This window comes from Alternaria viburni, assembly GCF_023758015.1.
Source record: "Alternaria viburni strain BMP 2772 chromosome Unknown scaffold_23, whole genome shotgun sequence".
Taxonomy (NCBI): domain Eukaryota; kingdom Fungi; phylum Ascomycota; class Dothideomycetes; order Pleosporales; family Pleosporaceae; genus Alternaria; species Alternaria viburni.
The window spans coordinates 327,361-349,329 of record NW_026055792.1 but is presented as its reverse complement, the minus strand read 5'-3'; the positions used below and the strand labels follow the sequence as shown (position 1 = coordinate 349,329).

Below are 21,969 nucleotides of genomic sequence, written 5' to 3'. Positions count from 1 at the left end.
TTCAATTCTGTGTACAACTTGACTGCAACTCTCAATTCCCCCTTTTACTAAACGGTTCCTGGTATTGGTGAACCACTCCAGGGCTGCAGCTCCACGTGCTCGGTATGCGCACCTACCCGAAGCACGCTAGCGTGGTGCGGCGCTCGGAGCTAGTGTTCAGTCGCATAGCTGTCCTTTAGTCCAGCCGAAACGTTGCCGCGTCCACGCGTTGACTTGCTTGCCAGTTCTCTTCTCTGTACGATGATACTGCGGCTTTTGCACGGACAGTGCTGATATTCATTCCTTCGCTTTCACCTCTTTCAAGAAGCAGCGCCAATTGCGTTTGCAGTTCAAGTCAACTCGGTCCTTGTTCAAGACGCGAGCTACGACCACGTCTCGAGACAACGTTCGGCCACACCCTCAACCCCACTGGTCTCGACCCCAATTGCCTTCTACTTCAGGGCTTCACACCAACTTCCTACAATCACGCCTACCCTGCAGCGGTAACCCGCCGTTATGCCCGCCAAATCGCGATTCACGAGGCTCGACGCCTTCACCAAGACGGTCGAAGATGCGCGCGTGCGCACAACATCCGGTGGAATCGTCACCATAGTCAGCTTGTTGGTTATCTTCTGGTTAACGTGGGGCGAGTGGGCCGACTACAGGAGAGTGACTGTGCGACCAGAATTGGTGGTTGATAAGGGCAGAGGCGAACGCATGGAAATTGCCCTGAACGTAACGTTCCCACGGGTACCATGCGAGCTGCTCACGCTCGATGTCATGGATGTTTCTGGAGAGTTGCAGATGGGTGTCACTCATGGCATCAACAAGGTGCGATTGAGCCCTGAGAAGGAGGGCAGCAAGGTTATTGATATCAAGGCTCTGGATCTGTAAGTCTACATGGAGCCGCTGTTGGGCGCAGGCATATACGGGAAGCAACAGAGTGCTAACGACGGTTTCAGGCACGCGGACGAAGCGTCACATCTTGCTCCCGACTACTGCGGCGAATGTTACGGCGCACCTGCCCCCACCAACGCAATCAAGCCCGGCTGCTGCAATACCTGCGACGAAGTCCGCGACGCATACGCCTCGATATCTTGGTCTTTCGGTCGTGGAGAGGGAGTCGAGCAATGCGAGCGGGAACACTACGCCGAGCATCTCGACCAGCAACGTCAGGAAGGATGCCGTCTTGAGGGCAGCATCCGCGTCAACAAGGTTGTCGGTAACTTCCATATTGCGCCTGGAAAATCGTTCTCGAACGGCAACCTGCACGTTCACGACCTCGAGAACTACTTCAAAGACGAGTACGCGCATACCTTCACCCACAAGGTTCACCAGCTCCGTTTCGGCCCCCAGCTTAGCGATGTCGTTGTCCAAGACATGCAGAGGAAGCACGCAGGCTCTGGCGCTGGTGGGTGGTCAAACCACCACATCAACCCTCTTGACAACACCGAGCAGCATACCGACGAAAAGGCCTACAACTTCATGTACTTCATCAAGGTCGTGTCGACCGCTTACTTGCCACTCGGCTGGGAGAACCAGCTTCCTCGTTCCGCAAAACATGATGAGCTCCTTGGCGCGACCATTGACGCTTCATACAAGGGCAGCATTGAGACGCACCAGTACTCTGTGACCAGCCATCATAGGAGTCTGCAGGGTGGTTCCGATGAGAAAGAGGGCCACAAGGAGAGGATCCACGCTCGGGGTGGTATCCCCGGTGTTTTCTTTTCTTATGTAAGTTCCCAAGTACCAACTCCTTGATGCTTGATATGGTTACTAATGGTTGCAATAGGACATTTCACCCATGAAGGTCATCAACCGCGAAGCCCGTGAAAAGTCCTTCTCTGGCTTCCTCGTTGGTCTCTGCGCCGTGATCGGTGGTACTCTTACCGTCGCTGCGGCCGTGGACCGCGCATTATACGAGGGTGTCAACAGGATCAAGAAGATCCACTCAAACTAGATGACGATTGTTGCCTGAAGGTCGTCTCATTGCTGCATTTACGCGCGTTCATGTGTGGAGTTTTTGGCGTCACGGGACATCAACGGAAAGAGTAGACTCCCGCTACAAGTCTGGGAGAGTGGGGTAGGTGGTGGGAGGTATGGAGAGGTATCAGGACTTAGAGATTTTCCTCTGAACCAGGCTTGTATCATTTAGATCGGAAATCTATGAAACGCACACTTACTTTACTGTCGGTCTCAGTCGACTACTGGATGACGTGTTTTGCTTTCCTGTATCCAAATTCATCGTTATTTTCTGGGTTTCAAAACTTGGTCTTTTAGTAGGTATGGAGCGCATTGTGCAACCAGAGCATCAGAGGCCCTGGAATCACACTCCGGGTTGACAGAAGAGAGCGTCGCGGATGGATTTGCTAGCCGATGAAGAGGCACCGAGCTATCATGGCGTCAATTTCTTCGGGCTGTCATCAAAGTGGCTGCCTTGCTGCCTGATTGCAACCCGAGGAGTCAGCACGAGAGAACCGTATTGTTTGCACTTAGAGCACAATTTTGAATAAGCAGACATGACTAAAGAGCATGAAACAATAGGTGAGCAAGAGCACAATAGCAGTGAACTTGGTCGACGTCGAAGGTTCCATGGGTTTTGGCCAATGACAATTGAACGAACTGGAAAACTGTGGCTTGGCGACGCACAGACCTTCCGACTTAATAGACAATCCCATCTGCTCCGTCTTGCTTGATAGATCTCTTCCAGTTCTAACACACAACCAACATACTCCAATGAACATGAACGATCAACCAAGAGGTGGGCGAGGACGTGGTCGCGGCCGAGGGCGCGGGAACTGGAGTGTCTCATTCACACCACAAAACCATGACGATGATCAGATGATGGTCGATGGCGAGTCCTCACGCGGACGAGGCAGGGGACGAGGACGAGGACGAGGATTCAGGGGAGGCCAAAATCACTTCCAGCACGACAATCGCACAGACAATCGCTCACGAGAGCCGGCGATCGACAAAGAAACCCTTGAAAGACTCAAATCAAATCCGTCATATCCGCTGATGGAGGGCTTCCTGGGACGACGCTACGATGCAACCAACAAGTTGTTGAACTTATCAACTATCGCCGGCGACCAAGAAATTCTCCAATCCGGCATGTTCGCATCGGAAGGCGCACAAAAGAAGTTCTTTCCCGCCCTCATGATTGTTTGCGACGCCATTCTCGAGACGCAAGAAGCGAAAGAAGCAGCAATCCACAGCGTCACACTCGCCGGCAACAACCTCCAAAACACACACGCCGTCTACCAACTCTGCAACCACTTCCGCCACATCCAAAACCTGGATCTAAGCAACAACGCTTTCGCGACGCTTGACGCCTTAAAGCCGTGGAAAGGCCGCTTCAGAAACGTCGAACACCTCATCGTCGACCCGTTTCCCAACCCGAACTGGCAAGACGAAATTGTCTCGTGGTTCCCAAAACTGAAAATCTTGAATGGCAATCAGGTCCGTTCTGACGCGCCGGCAAACAATAACGCAGCAAACGCACAGCAAATACCGGCTACTACCACACCAACACCCACACCTGCAATCGTCGACCCCGAGCAGCAGAGGAAGGAAGAGATGATTCTCTACGTTCAGCGCGAAACCAATCTTAAGCGCGACTACGCTATTCAGTGCCTGGAAGCTGGACAGTGGAATATCGAGCAAGCTGGCGCCCTTTTCGCACAGAGTCGCGAGTCTCTGCCAGCTGAAGCATACAACTAGACGTTGATCGTTTGCGGGCCCACGGAGATGAAATTTCGCAGAACATGGGAGGGAAACGAAGTTGATGTCACTTGTACGACATCAGGCACGAAACAACGAAGAGCAGGGATCCAGTGTTGCTACCACCTTCACAACATCACAACCCAGGCAGCACATTTTTTGGGAAACATTGATGTCTGCGCAAAGAGAGCGGGGCTTTCAAGCGGGCGCGGATATCTTGGGGACAGCATCTGGCTGTCATCACGAGGAGCAGGGCATTTCTTTCACTGTATTGGGCGAGTCAAAAATGGTTCTGGACAGAGCATAGCATGGCGTTGATGTTTTGTGTTTGGGGCATGACGCGGTACATATACCCACGCGTACGAAATCAGGAGCAGAAACACGAGTATGGACTAAATAGAATGAAAACAACTATCAAAGACACCATAACCGACCAGATTCCACCTTTGCCATCGTGATCAGTTTGGAAAGGAAGGAGTGACCGCCTAACGAACCATCTCACGTCAGCTACCAGCAAGAGCGACATCGCACGCTCACGTCATCACACATGCAGATCGTAAGACTAGTTTTTGAACAGGGAAAGCAACACTCAAGGCAAACAGCCGAGCGCAAATAGATATCATCTCTACATAGTATGTACTGAAAGAAAAACGAGTCCTTATTACCACAACGCAAAGGCCACAACAGCCTGCTTAGTGACTCTTCCTCTGCGCATTAGCCAGCGCACTGTTCAGCGCGGCCGTAACGTCCACATGGAACAGCGGCCTGTTCAGCCCTTGAACAACCGCTATCCGGCCCCTATGTCTAGCATCCTGCGCATCGGCGTGTCCATACGCCTTGCTGTGCTCCAGCTGCTTGGTGATACTACCCGTCTCGGAGCTATCGCCCGAGTCGGGATGCGCAGCCTCGATATCGCGACTTCGTACTTGCGATAATGTGCGTTGTGCGAGGAGGTTCTCGCGTGCTTCTGCCTCTGCGGCAGCAGAATCGGAGCCGCCGATCTCGGCGACGCTGAAGATCGGTTTCCAGCGGTGGGTGATACCGCTATCGGGCATCTCAGGAGTGTAGTAGCCGAAGCCGGCGGCGGCGAGCGAGCGCTTGGTCCACCGGTTGTTGATGTTGCAGAAGTGCCAGTCGACGGTGTCTGGGGCTGCGTACTTGTCGAGCTGATTCCTTACATCGATCAGGTTTTGAATTGAAGTAAGGTCAACATTGTTAACTGAGGAGAAATCGAGGATGATGGCCTTGAGCGTGGGTCGATCGTCGGTAACTTGAGTATCTTTGCCACGGCGAGGGCCAGGGTCGTTCCATGGGCGGTCGCCTGGTCTGTTGTAGGTCGCTTGGTTTGTACGGCGCGTCTTCGCGAAGATGATGTCGGTGAGCTGGTCGAGGTAGTGGTTTGCGTTGGGGTAGTTGAAGCCTTCGCTGAATCGGTAGATGAAGATACCTGGGTAAGGGTCTTCCAGCTGAATGCTTGGGTTGGATCCGTCTTTGTGATCGATGGGTAGGAAGACTTCACGAACAGAGTGCTCTCCCTCCGAAGGCTTTTGACGAACACCAGGGGGCGACATCTTGTCTTCTTCGGTTGGGTCCAGCAGATGGTCGCCAATGACGGAGTGGATCTTGGCTCTACCCATGAAGCGGCCCTTGGCCTTGAAGAGGCGGAAAGCAAACATGCCTGCTGAAACTGACACCGTGACGAAGATACCATTCTCAATGCTGGAGAAGACAGTGACGAGAACGCCAACGAAGAAGATGATAACTTCAAGCGGTGAGATCCTCCAGAATTGGTATACAGTGTTCGGCGGGGTAATCAAGTCGAGCACTGCGTGGATAATGACTGCCGATAGCGCTGCGTTGGGAATGTACCAAAACATAGCTGGGAGTGCGTAGATGGCGAGTAGCACTACGGCGGCCGTGATGACACCTGCAAAAGGCGTGCGCACACCAGCCTTGGACTTGATGGCAGTACGTGAGAAAGAACCAGTCGCGGGGTATGCTCCCAGGAAGGGGCCGAGGCAGTTGGAGACACCAATGGCTACGAGTTCTTGCGATGGGTTGATAACGTAGTTGTTCACACGTCCGAAAGACTTGGCGATGGAGATGTGCTCGATGAGGAGGACGATGACTGTCGATGGGAGTTCGGTCGCGAAGGACTTGATGATGGGGATCGTAATCTTGGGCACGCGCGCGTGTTGGAAGCCTGGAAATGTAAGTAATGAGTTTGACCAAGTTCAGGAAGCATCTTACCTCGTGGTACAGTTCCAAGGGTTTTGATAATCGGCTTGGTTCCGTTGGCCCTGTGCTCTCGGTTTGCCAGGTAGCTGAATAGAATATACAGCAAGATGACGAACACCGTTCGCAGAGTGTTGATGAAGAAAAACAGCTTGGCGCGGGTAGGGAAGCGCTTCGCGAGCTGACCGCAGGTAAACCGGATCGCATATAGGAGGAACAGGCAGGTCAGGCCGAATGATGCGTTGAGATCGGTTCGTCCAAGGTACTTCAGCGAGTTGATGACCACTTTGTACGTGGGGTCCCTAGTCGAGAATCCCGTGATACCCATCATGGCAGGGAACTGCCCAGCAGCGATACTGAGGGCAGAGCCGGTCATGAAAGCCGAGATAGCAGGCAGTGAGATGAGATCCACAATCCAACCCATGCGGACAAGACCCAAGAAGAGAACGATCGATCCGGCAATGATGGCCAAGGCGGACGCGATCATGTCTCGTGAGATGTCTTGGCCGGCAAGTTTCTCTTCTGCAGACAGTACGACGCCGCCGGTGACTGTGGATAAAACGGCAACGGGTCCGATGGTGATGTCCTTCGAGGTAGCGAAGAACCAGTAGATGAGTACACCCATGAAGGAAGAGTACAATCCGAATTCGACTGGAAGCTCAGCGAGCTTCGCATAGGCCATACCCTGAGGAACTACAACAGCGCCCACAGTGATACCTGATAAAAGTTAATAGCTATACAATGATACTGTTAAGATGTGACGTACCAGCAACAAGATCTCCGATCAACCATTGCACGTTGTATCGGCCTATCCAGGAAAGGAACGGAAACAGGCTGGAGCAGTACTCTCTCAGCTCGTGACCACTGGGAAGAGTGTCTTTGATCCATTCTTTCGCGGTAGGTTCTTCCTCGACATAGGTGTCTGCGGAGTCGATGGTGAAGACGCTTTCGCCTCGAGTTATGCGTTCCGAGCCAGTTTCATTCCGGTAGTGTAAGTCGATGCCGAACACCTTTGCTAGGCCTTCGCCGACTTTACTGGCTGTAGAAGCCATCGTTGAGATGAGAGGTCTCCAACGCGCTCGAACGAAGATGCACTGGATCAGCACTGGAATGCCACGTGCCTGAAATCCAGTACTAAGTTTGACAAGACCGAATAAGCCTTAGAAGCAGCGACAAGAGCTGACGGACGTCCGAAAGCTTATCTATGAGCTTCACCGAACGGGCGGGTGCGAACAAGTACAGCGCAAGCAATTGGAGGCTTGGAGTGAAGCGTACGCGGTCTCTCTGGGACGAATGGCGGTGGTGCTGTGCCGGTCTGGGCTGCAGGATCGGCCTGTGAGCTTCGAAGTCAAGGTAGCTTGGAATGCTTGAGTGCCCTGGATGTGGGAAGGACCGAAGCCTTTACGACGCCTCGGGATTGCTTGATATGACGAGAAATTGCGTGATCGCTTCCGTTACTGGATCGGAATTGGTGTTGACGTACGCTAATAGTTTACGCGCAGTCGAGGGAATGTCGAGTCAATAAGGCCACTGTTATGATAGAGAGGATGAGATGGGTAGGAAGTATTTCCAAGCAAAGCCCGAGTGAAGGGATCTGACAAGTGACATAATGCCCTGATATGCCGATCAGATCTAAGTGATTATTTAGCGATGTGACGCTTTTCGCCGCGGTCCCGGCAACAATCTGATGCCAAATGGGTCGAGCTTGCAAGGGTGTGCGGGTGCGGCGACAGGGATGGGGCGCGAAGGATGTGATGGTCGCTGACGGTTCGCACTAGTGTCCAATAGAGATTCAAGGCCGGAATTGCGTGCTCGGGAGCAAAGATGTCGACTTCGGTGCGAGTACGCCAAGTGAGCTTGGAAAACGGTTGAGGTGTGGCACAATTGGCACACCAAATCCTTCCGAGTAATCGTAATTGTATTCCCAGCTGACGTGCGGCTACATCATGTGTATGTCTTGAGCAACCACGCTGAGCACAGCAGCTAGCCTGACGCATACCTACAGTGTGTGCGACAAATTAACTCTGCGTCAAAAGATCCTCCAATGGTAAGAGGCGGCATTTTCAGAACTCCGAGGCTCTTGGTTGAGCGCAGTCGTGATGTCGCGAAATAGCATCTGACGTCATGCTCTGGGGAAAGCCGGCTGTGCGGGTACGTTGAGACGGCACTTGGATCCTCGACGGGAACTTGCATCCAATCCAGGGCAATTCTCTCAGCCTACCACGATAAGCCCGTGATAGAACCGGCGCTGTTTGTCGTGAAAAAGATGTCTGTGGGTGCAATTAAGGTTCTTTGCAGGATGCCAGCCCGCACGTGGGGAAAACTGGTCCTTACTAAGCGAGCAGCCGCCACTTAAATATGGGGTGTACGATCTTTTAGGAAGGCTGGACACAAGAAGTGCATACCGCTTTTGTCCATGCTCAAAACTCAGCAAAACACAGTTGATGGGTTTTCACGATAGCTCTGCTCTAGATTTCCATGAGTGGGCGGCGAGCTATGCCACTCTAATTGAGATGCACACCTCAAAGACATGGATGCGTTACTCCAAGAGGTGCTGCGACCACATCAAGCTAGTCTCGCGCGTTCGGCGTCAACGCTTCCCGACTTCCTTCTTGGCTGACCCTCAGTCCTACGTACTCGGTTTCCACACGCTTGCCCACCTCAATTACTTTTCACGACACGATACCTCCACCCAAAAGGCCCGGGACTGAGTCGGGACAGTCCGCCCGTCCGATCTAGGCCGATGTCGTCATGCCGTAATCCGAGAGATGTGCCCGCTCGAAACCCACTGTCGTATGAATCTACGGCGCATAACGTCTATCACAAGAGATAGTTCATGGCGATCCTTCTAAGAGTTTTCAGGGTCTCCCCACACTCGTGCAATGAAGACATTAGACAGTTGTGGTTGTTCATCTTCTACTAGCCTGGAGTCTACGACATAGCATATCCAAAGAAGTGAAAGATTTGATATTAGTATAGCATATCAAGCCACCTGCGGCGAAGCGATTTGGTTATTTAATCTACAGGCCTCTTATCCATTCATAATTGAACTCTGTACTCCAAAGTATACAGATCATCATGCTACACGAACCAAAAGCTTGATTTGGCAAATAACAATCACACGACTCTCGTCTCCAACTTCATTTCTCATCCTGAAACAACTTCGTCCTACCAACGCTCATCTCTAACCCGCAAACTTAATACCACCATCTTCTCTACTAGGGCCCCCCAATCACCGGCACCTCAACACGTAGACCATCACCCCGGTCCATGCCCTCATTAATAAGTTTCTCAAGGCCATTGAGACTAAGCCGACAGTCAAGTAAAAACCCTGCCGCCGACCTGCTACACCTACCAGTATAGTAATGGTTCAACTTTATCAGTCGGATAGTACGAATTGCGTTGCGCTGTCGATGTGAGAGGGTACTAAGGAAATGCGGGAAGCCTCGGTTGTGGTGCGCCTGAAAACAGTTCAACCTGAAGGGTAAAAACTCTGTCTCGCATCGTAGTTGTCGCGAAGTGGCTGTAAGCGCGAGGAAGTGGTGTGGTTTTGTCCATATATCGTTGTTATGGGAGGACAGCTGGATGGGATGATAGCCGGGCGTGATGAAGCCCCAGGGAGGGCTCTCTGTACGGATTTCATGGCCGCCTAGTACATAGGCGTAGATCTGATTGCGGAGTTTGGCTGGGAGACGGAGAAGTGGGGATTCGCGTTGGTTTCGGAGGGTTCTGGTGATGTCAGTTTGGGTTGGTGAGGTGACGGGGGTGTACTCGAAAACATACATTGGTTCGCACGTGGATGCGGCGGCCTTGGACTTTGTTTGGACGTAGGCCATGGCTATGGTTTATATAACTTGCGAGTGTGCGGTCCAAAAGAGTGAGCAATAGTGGACGACGGAGGCTCGCAGGTAAATATAGCGGTAACCCGATTGAGTAGCGGTGCTAGTTCAAGAACGTGTGCGTTGTGATTCCAGTGAAACGTGATTGTGCGCTCAGGGACTAACGTCAAGGTGACTTCATTTTGTACTGGCCATATAAACATCCCGTGCACGAAACGGTAGCAGACACGTGCAATGCTCGGTACCATTCCATTGCCGCAACAAAACAATCGACTCGTCAACGCCATAAAAAATGCATTGCAACTCCACCAACCTGGTCCTCCACAACAAAACCACCTATCTACCACTCTTCCTAGCCTTCTTCGCCCGATCATAAGCATTCTTCTCCCTCCCCTCCTCACCCTGAATCTCCGCCACAAGCCTCCTATACTTCGTCTCATACGCCTTATCCTTCTCCTTCTTCTCCTTGAGCGTCTCTCTCGCAATGAAGTTGGAATCCTTGCGCAGCTCCCTAAGCGCACCTTTCCTCTCGCGCTTGTACTCCTTCTGCAGCTTCTTGGCTTCCGAGCGCTCTTTGTCTGGGTCGTAGTGGCGGTTGGGATCGAAGGATTCTTCGAATTTGGGAATGCTGGATTTGATGGGGAGGGGGCGGTGGTGGTGCAGGAGGAGGGGTCGTCGTTTTGAGCGCGCGAGGGAGAGGCGGGCGAGGAGGTTTTGGTGGGTGGAGGTTTGGTTGGCGGATTTGAGGGGGGCGAGCAGTGGGGTGAAGATCTCGATGAAGGCGGTTGAGGCGCTCCAGAGTTCGGCGGCTGTGATGACGTTCTTACTGTGGGCGGCCAGGAGAGTAGGTGTGGCGTGCTCTGATTTGAGGGACAGTCCGGTGTAGCGGATGAACTCGGGGATGTATCGCTTCGATAGCCTTTGGTATTGGAGACATAGCGCACCGATGAATGCACCGGTTGCAACATCTTTAGTAGAAGCAGGTGAGGTAAGTCCCATCCAGCGAGCCATGAGAGTGATGGCGGGAGTGACGACTTGGTGGAAGTGGTCAGAGGTGGGGAAGATGGAGCCAATGGCTGCAAGTAGAGCCAAATCGCCCGGAGTTGGGTCATTCGATACCTGAAGCTGCTTCAAGTGTTGTCGGATTTTGGTAGCAATCTGAACTGGGTATGACCGCGTCATGGAGTGAATATGGCGGATGATGGCTTCGATGACAGCCAACGACGCAGCGGGCGTCTGGTTCGACAGGTAGGAGACGTGATCAACAAGCGCGCACGCGAAGTCGGCAAGCTTGTGCTTGTTGTCTTGGTGCAGTCCAGCATGGTAGAGCGCACGTATCCGCTGAATGACAGTGGAGGTATCGTTGGGAGCAACGTCCTTGAAAACCTTCAGCAGCTCTTCGTGAGACCGCGGGCACGCGTATGTAAAGGCCAGTTTTGACGAAGGCTCGGCAGCGAGAGTAAGCACGCCGTTCACAGCCTTGGGCTGCTCTTTCCGTTCTGGCATAACGTGCTTCAAAAAGTCTGCATCCTCTTCATCCATGGCCATGGTGTCGTCAATCGCAGAGCCAGCATCAGACTCATCGTCAGACATGTCTGCTTCCGAGTCGGTAGCCACGAGATCGTCGTCCATGATGAAGTCGTCCTCATCTTCAACGCCTTCTGGTCGCAGTTGACCTGGTAGTTTCAGTCCGAACTCGGCAGCATCATCGGCAAGATCGTCTTCATCTTCATCTTCATCCTCCTCGGGCTCCTCGACACCATTCTTGCGTGGCTCTTCGTCATCGCTGACTGGCTCTCCTCGCATCCTCTTCAACCGCTTCTGCTCGAGCTCCTTCAAGCGGTCAGCCTCTTCCTTGGCCTTCTCCTCTTCCGTCTTCGTTCGCTCCGTTGGCTTCGCTCGCTCATCTTGCATCAGCAGGCGCACGCGCTTGTCGTATTCTCTGTCCTTGTCTTGTTGTGTGGTTCCAGCGAGGAGCGCAGCGCGGTCGGCGTTCATGCCAAACTCATTGACTTGGGGGTCTTTTGGCTTCTCAGGCTCGGGCTTTTTGTTGATGTGTCCTCGCAGGGCAGACAGAACGTCATTGAGGTCCTTGTCGAGTTCGTCGCGTAGCTCGTCGTCGTCCTCTTTTTGTGCCTGACGTTCGTATTTGTGCTGCTTTGACTTGGCCACGACTTCCTTCATGACCTCTGCCTTGCTCTTTTTCCGCTCTGGCTGATCTGCAGCCGCTTCGCCGTCCACCTCGCCATCTTCATCGTCGTCGTCTCTCCGCCTCTTCTTCTTCAAGAAGCCATCTTCGCCGTCGCTTGACCCAGCAATGCTAGCCGCGTCGTAGTCTTCCTCTCCAATCTCGTCGTCAAAACGAAGGGACTGTCCGCCGTGGGTGAGCTCCACCTCGTCGGCATCGTCCTCGAGGTCAAACACATTGCCACCTCTCTTGCGCTGCTGTTCCCTCTCGAAGCGCGCCATCTCACGATCCTCCAAGCTCATTGTCGGGTCATCTTCGCCTATCCGCCTATCCAGAATGCCTCCGACTTTGTTCTTGCGATGCATCTCCGGAAGCAGCGACTTCCTTCGTGCCTCTTCGCCCGCGCTCTTCGTAACGCCAGGCCGGCCGAGGATCTTCTTGGGGGCATTCTCAGCCTGCGCAGAGACGTACTCATGCTTGTGAGGGCGCGCAAGGTGCTTGAACTCGAAGGGATTGAAGGATTCGCGAATCGAGGCGAGCGCAGAGGCTTTCCGTTCGTGGTGGTCGGCGTTTTTGGATTGCGACTTCTTCTGCTTCTTCGACTTTTGCGGGCCGGTGATGCCCTGTTCGCGCAGGGAGGCCTTTAGCCGCTTCAGCTGGGACGGCGGCATCGTTGCGGGTATCCGAAAGCCTGGAGACCTTCCGATAGAGAACTCGGCGTTGAGAGGCTCGTGGGCGGCACGAGATGGTCAACCTGAAATTATTTCGAGAGCCAAAACTTCGGGCATGGTGATCCCGGTCTAGCGCCACCTGTGAGCCGCGCCCCACTTTCACACGCGACGAGCGCCATGACTGCCCGCGCGCAACTGAGTCCACGACCGCATCATGCTTCCCGCCTCGCCGCCATAGGCCTCACGTCATGACCAACTATTCTTCGCAATGGCATCCAACATCCCCGACCACTGGCTCTGGCTCGGCCTCGGTACAACTCCCTCCTCCACCAACCTATCAGCCCCGCTAACCATCTCCCAGGCGTCTTCACCTTCATAGCCGTCCAGCAAGTCTCCCACGGCCTCAACCACATCCGCACCCTCACCGAGATCCGAGACCCCCAAAATATTCCCCAACAGCGCCGCGCTGTCCCCTCCGGACCGCCGACCCACCAAGAAGATGCCATCAAGACAAGTTCCCTCTTGACACTGGCGACGAGTCACAACAACGATATCCGCGCCTCCGCTACTAAGATCCTATGTACACGCTTCTACGCCTCAAAGTCTGCCAAGGACCTGCTTATCAAAGACCTGTACTGTGCAGACGGGGAGGTACTGCATCGCGCCCAGTTGGCCTTCAATCTGCTGGGTGACATGGGTGTCTGGAGGGATGATGCGTTGTTACCCAACAACAGGTTCAGGTGGGATGTCGTTCAGCCTGTAACGGGGAGTGGCTCGCAGAGGGATGTAAGGAGGAGACGGAGAGAGGCCATGGTGATAAGCGATGGTGAAGGGCTGATCGGAAGTGACGATGTTTACATGAGGGAACCTGAGGGCGAAGAAGAACATGATGACGGAGAGTCCTTGTTTGTGTCTTGAAGACGCCGAGTCATGGATACAGTGTGGAATACGGACTATGATACCCAGCGATGCTAGAACGCATCTTCTTTTCATGTTAATACATTACTGCCTCAGTTGCTATCGATATACAACAGGGCATACCATACTCAAGCCCCCTATCGTCCATCCTCACTCCGTCCGAACCCTCTAAACCCTCCGACATCTCTTCTGAAGAACTTGCCAATGTTCTTCAGATTACTCTCCAGGTTTGCGCCTCCATCCGCACCTCCAGCCTGCTGCTGCTGACCCGGCGCAGGACTACCGAATCGGTCAACACCATCCCTTGCAGCGTTGACGAGCATGTTGCCCAGACCTGTTGCGTCGAACCTGCCTCCACCAAGACTTGGTGTGCCCATCGTGCCCATCACACTTCCGGCCGCACTACCCACGCTACCTCCCGTCTGGATCTGCAGTGGAGTAAGGAAAGGGGAGTTCTGCACCAGGTTTTCATGGTTGGGCGATGCGCGGAAGGCAGAGAAGAGGTCGAGGAGCTGGGTTTGCTCCGCCTTGCGGATACCCTTGAGATCCATGATCTTCTTGAAGTTGGTGTCCGATTTGTCGGCAATGTGGATGAGGTAGGCTTGTACGAGGGCCTCTGGTGGCGAGGGGCGGACTTGGAGTGTTTTGAGGAGGGGGTCGATCTTAGACATTGACTGATTTACGCGTTTGATGAAGCTAATGAACAGATTAGCCGTATGTTGCGCCAAATAAAAGGGACTCAGAACATACCTTGCTGGTGGTGCTGTACCAGGCTCCTCATTGAGCGTGGGTAGCTCTGTGAAGCCTTTCTTCAGCACGTACGAATCTAGCAGCATCTGCTCCGCACCGACTTCAGAGATTGGCTTGCACTGCACTATGTTTGCAATGTAGATGGAAGCCATTAAGTCGACAAGGTTATCGCTGAAAGCTCGCGCATATTGCTGTTTGTGAAGATACTTCAGGATTTCTCCAGATCTCTCCTTCACGTTACGCAGAAGCTCTCCCACGTAGGAACTTTGATCGCCAACGCTCTCGAGCTTTGCCCAAGGCGTGTTTCGCATCTCTCTCCAGCTAGGTTCGCACGCGATTTCCACTTTCCGGACAAGCATTCGGACTGTCGCACTAGCGATACCCATGAAGGCGTCGGCCTGGCTCTGCAAATCGACCTTTTCCTTGAACTCTTCGTCTATGCGACCTCTAATCTTCTCTTCCAGTTGGTTGCAAGTCATGTAACAATAATCTGCAGTGTTGAGAATGAGGATGGCGTCTTCGACTGATGGTCCTTGTGCTCCTGCTTTCTCACTAAGGAAGTAATACAGCACTTGCTGGCCATACTGGTCCAAGTACTTGGCAAAAGTCATGGATAATTCCTGTAGCCTCGTTCCAGTTGAGAGTTTAGCGCACTGCGCCAAAGTCATACGATAGAATTGGAACAGTTCTGTCGACGAGGGTATCACAGCTTGGTGCGAGAAATCCTCTTCTGGATTTCGGAGAGGTTGTTGTCGATACTTCGGCATAAGGTTCGCAAGTTGCCTACAAAGTCAGCTTTGTTCTCGACAGGTACGTGTGTGTAGCCTACTTGTCTTGAGACTCGACCCAGAGGCTCATGTAGGGTTCAAAAGCCTCAGAGATGGCCTGACCAAAGCCATGTGGACGGTCGTCCTTAGAAGCGACTGTGTCCATAGAAGAACGTGACTGCGGAGGAATGAGTACGTGTTCCAATGTGATAGACCGTCTTCACGCACCTCGTTGGAGAACCGCCTTTCCAAGCTGTGTTCGAAGTCCAGCGTCTCCTGTAAGCACGAAAGGAGTAGTTCGACGTCCAGACTCTGCCCGTCGCCTCTCCGCACAGCCTTTTGTAATATAGACTTGAAGTCTTCGCGGGTTCCTTCGCAGAACGAGTTGGCCAGCATCTCGTTCACTCTCCAGTAGGCTGGGAAGATGGAAGCGTGTTCGACATCGTATGTTTTCATCATCCGGTTGAACCAGCTGTATCTTCGCCCGATATTGTCTAAGGATCCAGCCTGTTGTTGTTAGCACCGTGTTACCATGGGAGAGTACAAGTGTTCCACCTCATCATTGCCCCGGAAGACCTGGCGGTACTCGCGAAGCTGCGTATTGCAGTACCAGTTGATAAGCCGTGTACGAGCGTGCTCTCCGAGCGCGTCAATGACCAGACATGCTTCCGCCAGCATCCCTTTCCGTTGCGCTGTTTCGCCCTTGGCGAATGTCACTTCGAAATCCTCGCAGACCTGCTCCAGCAATTCGCCCTGCACATCTGCCACGTTGCGACTCAGCGTTGCGATCTGGTCTATCGAGCGATAGCTCTTGAAGTGTGCCACAAGCTGTATCACAGCCTGTAGAAGCTGTGCGCATTCCCGATATTGCCGCGACTTGCTGAGGCTCCGTAGTTGTTCGTATGCCGTCGTCAGCATCTGAAGGCGCTTCAACGCCGTCATGGAGAGCGTCAGGTTCTTCTTGGTGCTATCCAAGCGCTTTATGTCTGCAGTCATCTCGGTGATGGTCTGCTCCGTCTGCATAGCCCGCTCTCGGACGCTCTCGATCTTCTTGAAGAGGTCGGCCAGCTCTGCCTTCGCGGCCTGGATGCGCTGCACGCTGTCGGCATCGGCAGTGGACTGTGAGGCGACAACGCCTGCGATGTCTTCGTCGAGGTCATGCTGGTAACTGCGGAGGGCATCCGACGTGGCAGAAACGGACGAGAGGGCGGCGGGGTGAGAGAAGATGGCGTTAAGGTGATCGATGGGGTCGTATGAAGCTGCATTGAGCGTCAGCGCGGAATCCATGCTTGTGGGTGTTACTGGGACTGCGTACTAGATTCCAGCGAGGTGGAGGGCGCAGGCATGTGGTTCGGCGGGCGTCCGCGTCAATGGCATGCGCTCGCGGTACACGGTTGCAGTCGTCGCAGCGGCAAGGAAGGCACGGCCGGGGTGCAAATTAAGACGAGAGGTATCCTATCTATCTAGGACACAGTACGCACGATTTGGTATTATTGGCAATTGCCTGACATCCCCCATGCTTCACAAGCCAATATCCCACGCGTCCTCAATCAGGGTCTCTACTCCGAGGTCCGAGCTCATCGCGCTAGAGCACCCTGACGTGTGGTAACATCGCCTTTGAACGTATGCAGAGTACAAACACAACACTCATACACAACAGAGTCCATGAATACATTTGGATACCACTTAATTCTGAAATGTAGAGCTTACCACTAATACCCAGGCACTATTGCGGGAATAGACCCAGAAACCCGTTGTATACTAAACTGCGGTCTTTCTGTGTGAGCGAGCTTGCATCCCCTGTGCCGGTCCAATAGAAGAGTCCACCTAGTCCGTTTTGACGCACGTAGTTGGCCTTCATCCTGACTGTGTGCGGGGTATCGTATGTGACCAGGCCTCCGTCACCACCAATGCAGTAGGCTGCGCCCAGCTGCTCGTCTACGTGCTCTTCTGCACCCGGACGTGGTAGATCTCGGTACTCGAATGTGCCCTCCTCTCCTGCTTGCCCAGAGAACGAGTGGCCAATACCACGGGTTCCGGTGAAACTGCGGCCATATGCTGGCACACCCATGACAATCTTGTGTCTTGGGACACCTTGCTGCATCATGTACGAGACAGCTGAGTGGCACGATATTGCGGCCTCCGGACTGTGCGGAATGTGTGGTGTGAAGAGTTGAGCTTGGTGTCCGCACTTGCTGACCCACGGTCCAGAGTAGTCGTAAGCCATAAGGTTGATCATGTCCAGATAGTGCGAAGCATGTCCCAGGTTGATGTGTTGAAGGGCCCATTCGCCCGCTGGAAGTGCCGAAGAGAGAGTGTACTGAGGGGCTGGCAAGTACTGGCGAAGTATAGCCAGAAGAGCGATGTAATCCTGACCTTGGCTTGCATCTGAAGGGTGCTCCCAGTCGACTATTGCATGATCAGTAGAGGCTCTTCAACTTGGTTCGTAGAACTGACTATCGATTCCATCGATTCCAAACTGCTGTACCAGTGCCAGCGACGACTGAGCGAAACGCTCACGGCATGCAGGGTCTCGAGCTACACCAGCAAAAGGCTCACTGCCTTTCCCGCCTCCACCGACAGACAGTACAACCCGTAGTCTAGTGTATTTTCGCTTCAATAGAGCAAACGAGTTCAGGCAGCCCTTCGTTGCAGGAATGTCGTCAGTGCCTGGAACCTCGATTTGAGCATCCGCCCATTCATCGCTCAGCTACAACGCGAGTCAGTCGGTGAGACTTCTGTACATCTGACATACTTACGTAGACAGTTCCATCATCTTTCACCCTGTGACCGTATTAGCCCTATCACCCAGTAACTCTATCCAGCACCTAGCGTACCAGGCAAACGCATAGAAAACGTGCGAGATGACATCGTAGTTCAGCGACACGGGTGGTTGGTCGCGATAGATGCGCCAGTTAGGATAGTAAACTCCGTTCCAGTACATGGCTTGCAGCGGTGTAGAGAAAGTGGTGTCGTGACCAGGCGGGTTGAAGTAGTGTCGGCTCATTTTCGGTCGTCGTCAGCTACAGCTTAGCTTGCTGCACGTCAGAACACCCTGCAGGTATAGGCGGGTACCCGGACTTTGAAGGATCAAAGTTGGACGGATATCGGAAGCTCCTTTTCGTCTTGGTTTCGAGATTTGGTCTTGGTAACGAAAATGTACAGGTATGAAAGTAGTTCAAAAGAACGAGTTGTGTGCGTCGAAGATTATGTGGCTGAGAAGTTAGTAGGCAAGAGAAGGCGAAGGAATAGGTCGAGATTGTCCAGTGTAATTCGAAGCACTTCTTGTTTGTATATGAATATAAATGCAACGCAATCAATAGTGGCACCAGAGACCATCGGTGATGCAATGCTTCGGATGATCGTCTTGAGACCGACGGACCGCGCAATCATCCTAGAAAGGACGAAGGCTTCCATGCAGGCCTTGCTATAGTGGCTTTACTACAGATTAGACGGTGAGGCCCAGTCTGGCAACTGATGGACTACAAGTAGACACTAGACTGCTACCCCAAGCATCCATGATCGCGTGAAGCAGGCCTGTGTCGCGTACGAGGTTGCAATTTTCCCAATATTTCGACGTCGTAATGTGGGCCTAGTGCTTCGAGAGCAAAACGATCAAGTCCACCACATAACGGTTCAGCTCTACCCATAACAGCGGGAGTGCAAGGACATAGTGACGCGAAACTGGATATCGAAGCAGTCAATATTGAGCCGAGGACAATTTCTCAAATTATTGCGGAACACAGGCGGAATATTGACTGCTGATTACACGACCAGGAACGGCTTTCCGGATCCTTGTGGGGAGAGGGCATGACGCAAGCGGCTAGAAGTATAGCAGCCAAGGAGCATCAAACGCCGTGTTGCATGAATGGTGACTAGGCGAAGGGACGACCCCGCACGGGAGCAAACCTGGAAACGATCATAACTGCGAACGCGTTGATGAGAAATCACAGTTCCTGCAAAGCGTATCGACGGGCCGAGAAGAGCAAAGTGAGCACCGTGAAGCGTCGTATGCGTGGGGGTCTCAGGGTCGCACGATCGGTTCGACGGCACGCAGGAAACGCACATGTAGTGAGTAGATCAGGGTAAGTCGAAGGCCGAGCGGGATGTAACCGCCATGTAATACGCATCCGGTAAGTTGCAGATGTGGATGCGAGAGTACGGTGATCGCCGTCGGGCCGGAACAATGAACCTCAGCACTAGCGTCCACGTGATTTCGCGACCCTTGATGTTTCGAGGTTGGTGATCGCGCGGGCTCCAGCGACGTCACAACAGCAACACAGCACCCCAACCCCATCCTTTTGCGACTATCGCATACTACTCACCCACATGAGGTAGTCAGAGCGCGCCGCGATGACTGAAGTTATGAACCCCGTACCAACGCCCGCGCCTGAACCGAAGCCGATAGAAGCTCAGCAGCCACAATATACATTCAAGTTCAGCGAGTTTCTTCGGCGCGAATATCGCTTCGGCCTCAGTCCCGACCGTCCAGTATGCAAAGCGTATCTTCAAGGCCACTGTCCCGATGGGAACAGGTGTCCAAACAAACACAACGTCTCGTCATCCTACAACAAGTATGCGGATTCGTAATTGAGCATCTATTCACTCGTAGACTAACAATTTCCAGTCTCGTATGCAAACATTGGCTGCGTGGCTTGTGTAAAAAGGGCGAAACATGCGAGTTCCTCCACGAGTACAACCTACGACGAATGCCCGAGTGCTCCTACTACGCTCGAACACAGACGTGCTCTAACGGTGACGACTGTCTCTACCTCCACATCGACCCCGAAGCCAAGCGCCCATCATGCCCACATTACGATCGAGGCTTCTGTCCACTAGGGCCATACTGCGCACTCAAACACAACAAGAAGGAGAAGCTGTGTCCTTTCTACCTCTGCGGATTCTGTCCTGAAGGAAAGGGCTGCAAGTACGGTGCACACCCACGGTTCCCGACTGAACTCAAGAAGCCCGAGGTGCGCGTGGAGAAGAGCCCTGAGGAGCTTGAGGCAGAGCGGATAGAGCGCGAGCGCGAGATGATGAGGAGAGAAGAGGAGGACCGCGAGCGCGACGAGAGAAACGGTCATCAAGGCGGTCGCGGCTTTAGGGGCAACTGGGATCGCAAGAAGCGCGGAGGCCGGAGGGGCAGGGGTGGTAGGGGACGAGGAGAATACTGAATGGCTACCTGCTGGCTCAATGGAGCCTCAGAATGCTACAAAGCGCCCCTCGTTCGGGTGGTGGCCGACTATCGCGCCCGGCGCGTATTGGACACAAGCCGGGAAGTCCGAGACGGAAAGGATAGTGATACCCCACAGGCTTGATCGTGGTATCAAGCGTTGAGCAACAGAGGGCCTAGCTCGGATGGATGTCAGTGTTGCCAGTTTACCATCTAAGTAGGCTCTTGGAAAGAAGGTGTAAGTGGACAATCGCGCGATACTAGTCCAGCAGAAAACCACCGTCGGACCGGAAACTTCGACCCAAAGAGAAGGGTACGGCATCCAGTATTACTATTACATTGTTTCAAGTCACATCTACTTTCGATAGGTACTAGATGATTATTTCATGACCGAGTTAACCCTCCAGAAACGATCTCGACAACGCTTCAATGATGACATATTACCAGCTCCAGAGGAAACCCGCCCCACATCTCATCCCATCTCTCAACGACTACAACTGCTTCGGATCGAGCCACTCTGTTCCTCTCCTCTACCGATGTGCTTGGGCTCCTGTTGTCTGCAGTTTTTGGTATTACTCACACTTCTCACCCACTTTGTCTCCTTTGGGCATCTCTTCTGCACCGTTCAGAATCGCATGGCTTCCATCAAGTCGTCATACGACTGCTGAGGTGCACGACGCACACTGGGAATCACGTTTTGACCAATTGGTATTGGCTCTGAACAAACTGGAGCAAGCATTGAGTATCCAATCTGTAGGCGAAGTTAGAAAGAAAAGGTCGGCAAGCACAACCGTAGCTTGGATGCGGAAAAAGAATAGCCTGCATACTCAAATATTGAGGTCAGAACGGGCTGGAATAGACCCAGTAGTAGTAGTAGCTTGGATGCGCGCACAGGCGTTTAGTCTGTTTGGTTCATTCTCTAGGCAGAGAGGTAACGGCCCGGTCTACTAATTATTTCGCAAACCCCGTGTTTTTGCGCATACTGGGTTTCCAGACGGCGTTAGCCTGTGCTTTGGGGGCCGTAGGCGAAGTTTCTTGCTGTGAGCCTGTCTTCTCCAACACGTCTGTCGCAAACGTATCATGCTTCATGATTACCCCCAGACAAGAGTGGTATGCAAGCCAAGGTCGAGTCTCCTGGACGCTGCAGGCGGAGGACTCCGAGCACTGGCCTTGTGGCGTCAGGACGATCCCTATAGAGTACCGTGAGCCAGTGCATCAGCCTCACGGTAAACATTTCCACACAACATGTGGAGATGAAACAACTAGCTGTCCTGACCAATAACTCAGCATGCTTAGCGCAAATCTTTCCAGAACGGCTCACGGCTGTTTGGTGCGCGCGGTGTTGCCTTCACTCGAGTAGTCTCTAACGGCGGCCGTTGAAGAACGTGATACGGAGCTGAGTTCGACAAAACTCGCTGCGGGCCAGATTCTGCTTATGTCTTCGAATACTGTTGACCTATTGGCTAGATAGAATAGCGGCGACATGCGTCTTACTTACAAGTTGAATGCGACTAGGCACCGATGCCGGATACCAACGTGCCGCCCACGGGGGTTGAGGCCGCCCTGTCGGCGGGAGAGTGGCCTCAACACGCACCACTGCTTGGCTCAGCCTCCAACAATCCTACACGCGACTCTGTTTCCATTCTTTTTCCCGTCGAACTGCTGGCTTTGTCTCTCCCATTTTCAATCATCTGAGGTACTTGGAGTCTTCATGATCACGAAAACCCAT

The 21,969-nt window shown here is 53.1% G+C and overlaps 8 protein-coding genes across 8 annotated transcripts; 4 read left to right on the top strand and 4 right to left on the bottom strand.

Moving 5' to 3' along the window:
- Positions 1-495: 495 nt before the first annotated feature.
- On the top strand, positions 496-1,939 carry J4E79_009120 (uncharacterized protein; the record flags this gene model as incomplete). The annotated part of the gene is made up of 3 exons (XM_049357971.1): positions 496-869; positions 942-1,713; positions 1,772-1,939. 3 exons carry the CDS (start codon positions 496-498, stop codon positions 1,937-1,939), a joined length of 1,314 nt encoding a protein of 437 aa, XP_049207570.1.
- Positions 1,940-2,823: 884 nt separating this feature from the next.
- On the top strand, positions 2,824-3,699 carry J4E79_009119 (uncharacterized protein; the record flags this gene model as incomplete). The annotated part of the gene is made up of 1 exon (XM_049357970.1): positions 2,824-3,699. The coding sequence occupies one exon, from the start codon at positions 2,824-2,826 to the stop codon at positions 3,697-3,699; it is 876 nt and encodes a 291-aa protein (XP_049207569.1).
- A 692-nt stretch (positions 3,700-4,391) lies between these two features.
- Positions 4,392-6,986, bottom strand: J4E79_009118 (uncharacterized protein; the record flags this gene model as incomplete). The annotated part of the gene is made up of 3 exons (XM_049357969.1): positions 4,392-5,902; positions 5,950-6,651; positions 6,701-6,986. 3 exons carry the CDS (start codon positions 6,984-6,986, stop codon positions 4,392-4,394), a joined length of 2,499 nt encoding a protein of 832 aa, XP_049207568.1.
- Positions 6,987-10,109: 3,123 nt separating this feature from the next.
- Positions 10,110-12,632, bottom strand: J4E79_009117 (uncharacterized protein; the record flags this gene model as incomplete). Its single annotated transcript, XM_049357968.1, has 1 exon — positions 10,110-12,632. One exon carries the CDS (start codon positions 12,630-12,632, stop codon positions 10,110-10,112), a length of 2,523 nt encoding a protein of 840 aa, XP_049207567.1.
- A 268-nt stretch (positions 12,633-12,900) lies between these two features.
- J4E79_009116 (uncharacterized protein) lies at positions 12,901-13,550 on the top strand (the record flags this gene model as incomplete). Its single annotated transcript, XM_049357967.1, has 2 exons — positions 12,901-12,943; positions 12,994-13,550. 2 exons carry the CDS (start codon positions 12,901-12,903, stop codon positions 13,548-13,550), a joined length of 600 nt encoding a protein of 199 aa, XP_049207566.1.
- A 137-nt stretch (positions 13,551-13,687) lies between these two features.
- J4E79_009115 (uncharacterized protein) lies at positions 13,688-16,354 on the bottom strand (the record flags this gene model as incomplete). Its single annotated transcript, XM_049357966.1, has 5 exons — positions 13,688-14,246; positions 14,301-15,083; positions 15,130-15,245; positions 15,296-15,574; positions 15,623-16,354. 5 exons carry the CDS (start codon positions 16,352-16,354, stop codon positions 13,688-13,690), a joined length of 2,469 nt encoding a protein of 822 aa, XP_049207565.1.
- A 439-nt stretch (positions 16,355-16,793) lies between these two features.
- J4E79_009114 (uncharacterized protein) lies at positions 16,794-18,074 on the bottom strand (the record flags this gene model as incomplete). Its single annotated transcript, XM_049357965.1, has 4 exons — positions 16,794-17,476; positions 17,525-17,777; positions 17,827-17,851; positions 17,905-18,074. The coding sequence occupies 4 exons, from the start codon at positions 18,072-18,074 to the stop codon at positions 16,794-16,796; spliced, it is 1,131 nt and encodes a 376-aa protein (XP_049207564.1).
- Positions 18,075-19,420: 1,346 nt separating this feature from the next.
- Positions 19,421-20,241, top strand: J4E79_009113 (uncharacterized protein; the record flags this gene model as incomplete). Its single annotated transcript, XM_049357964.1, has 2 exons — positions 19,421-19,641; positions 19,695-20,241. The coding sequence occupies 2 exons, from the start codon at positions 19,421-19,423 to the stop codon at positions 20,239-20,241; spliced, it is 768 nt and encodes a 255-aa protein (XP_049207563.1).
- Between the last annotated feature and the right edge of the window lie 1,728 nt (positions 20,242-21,969).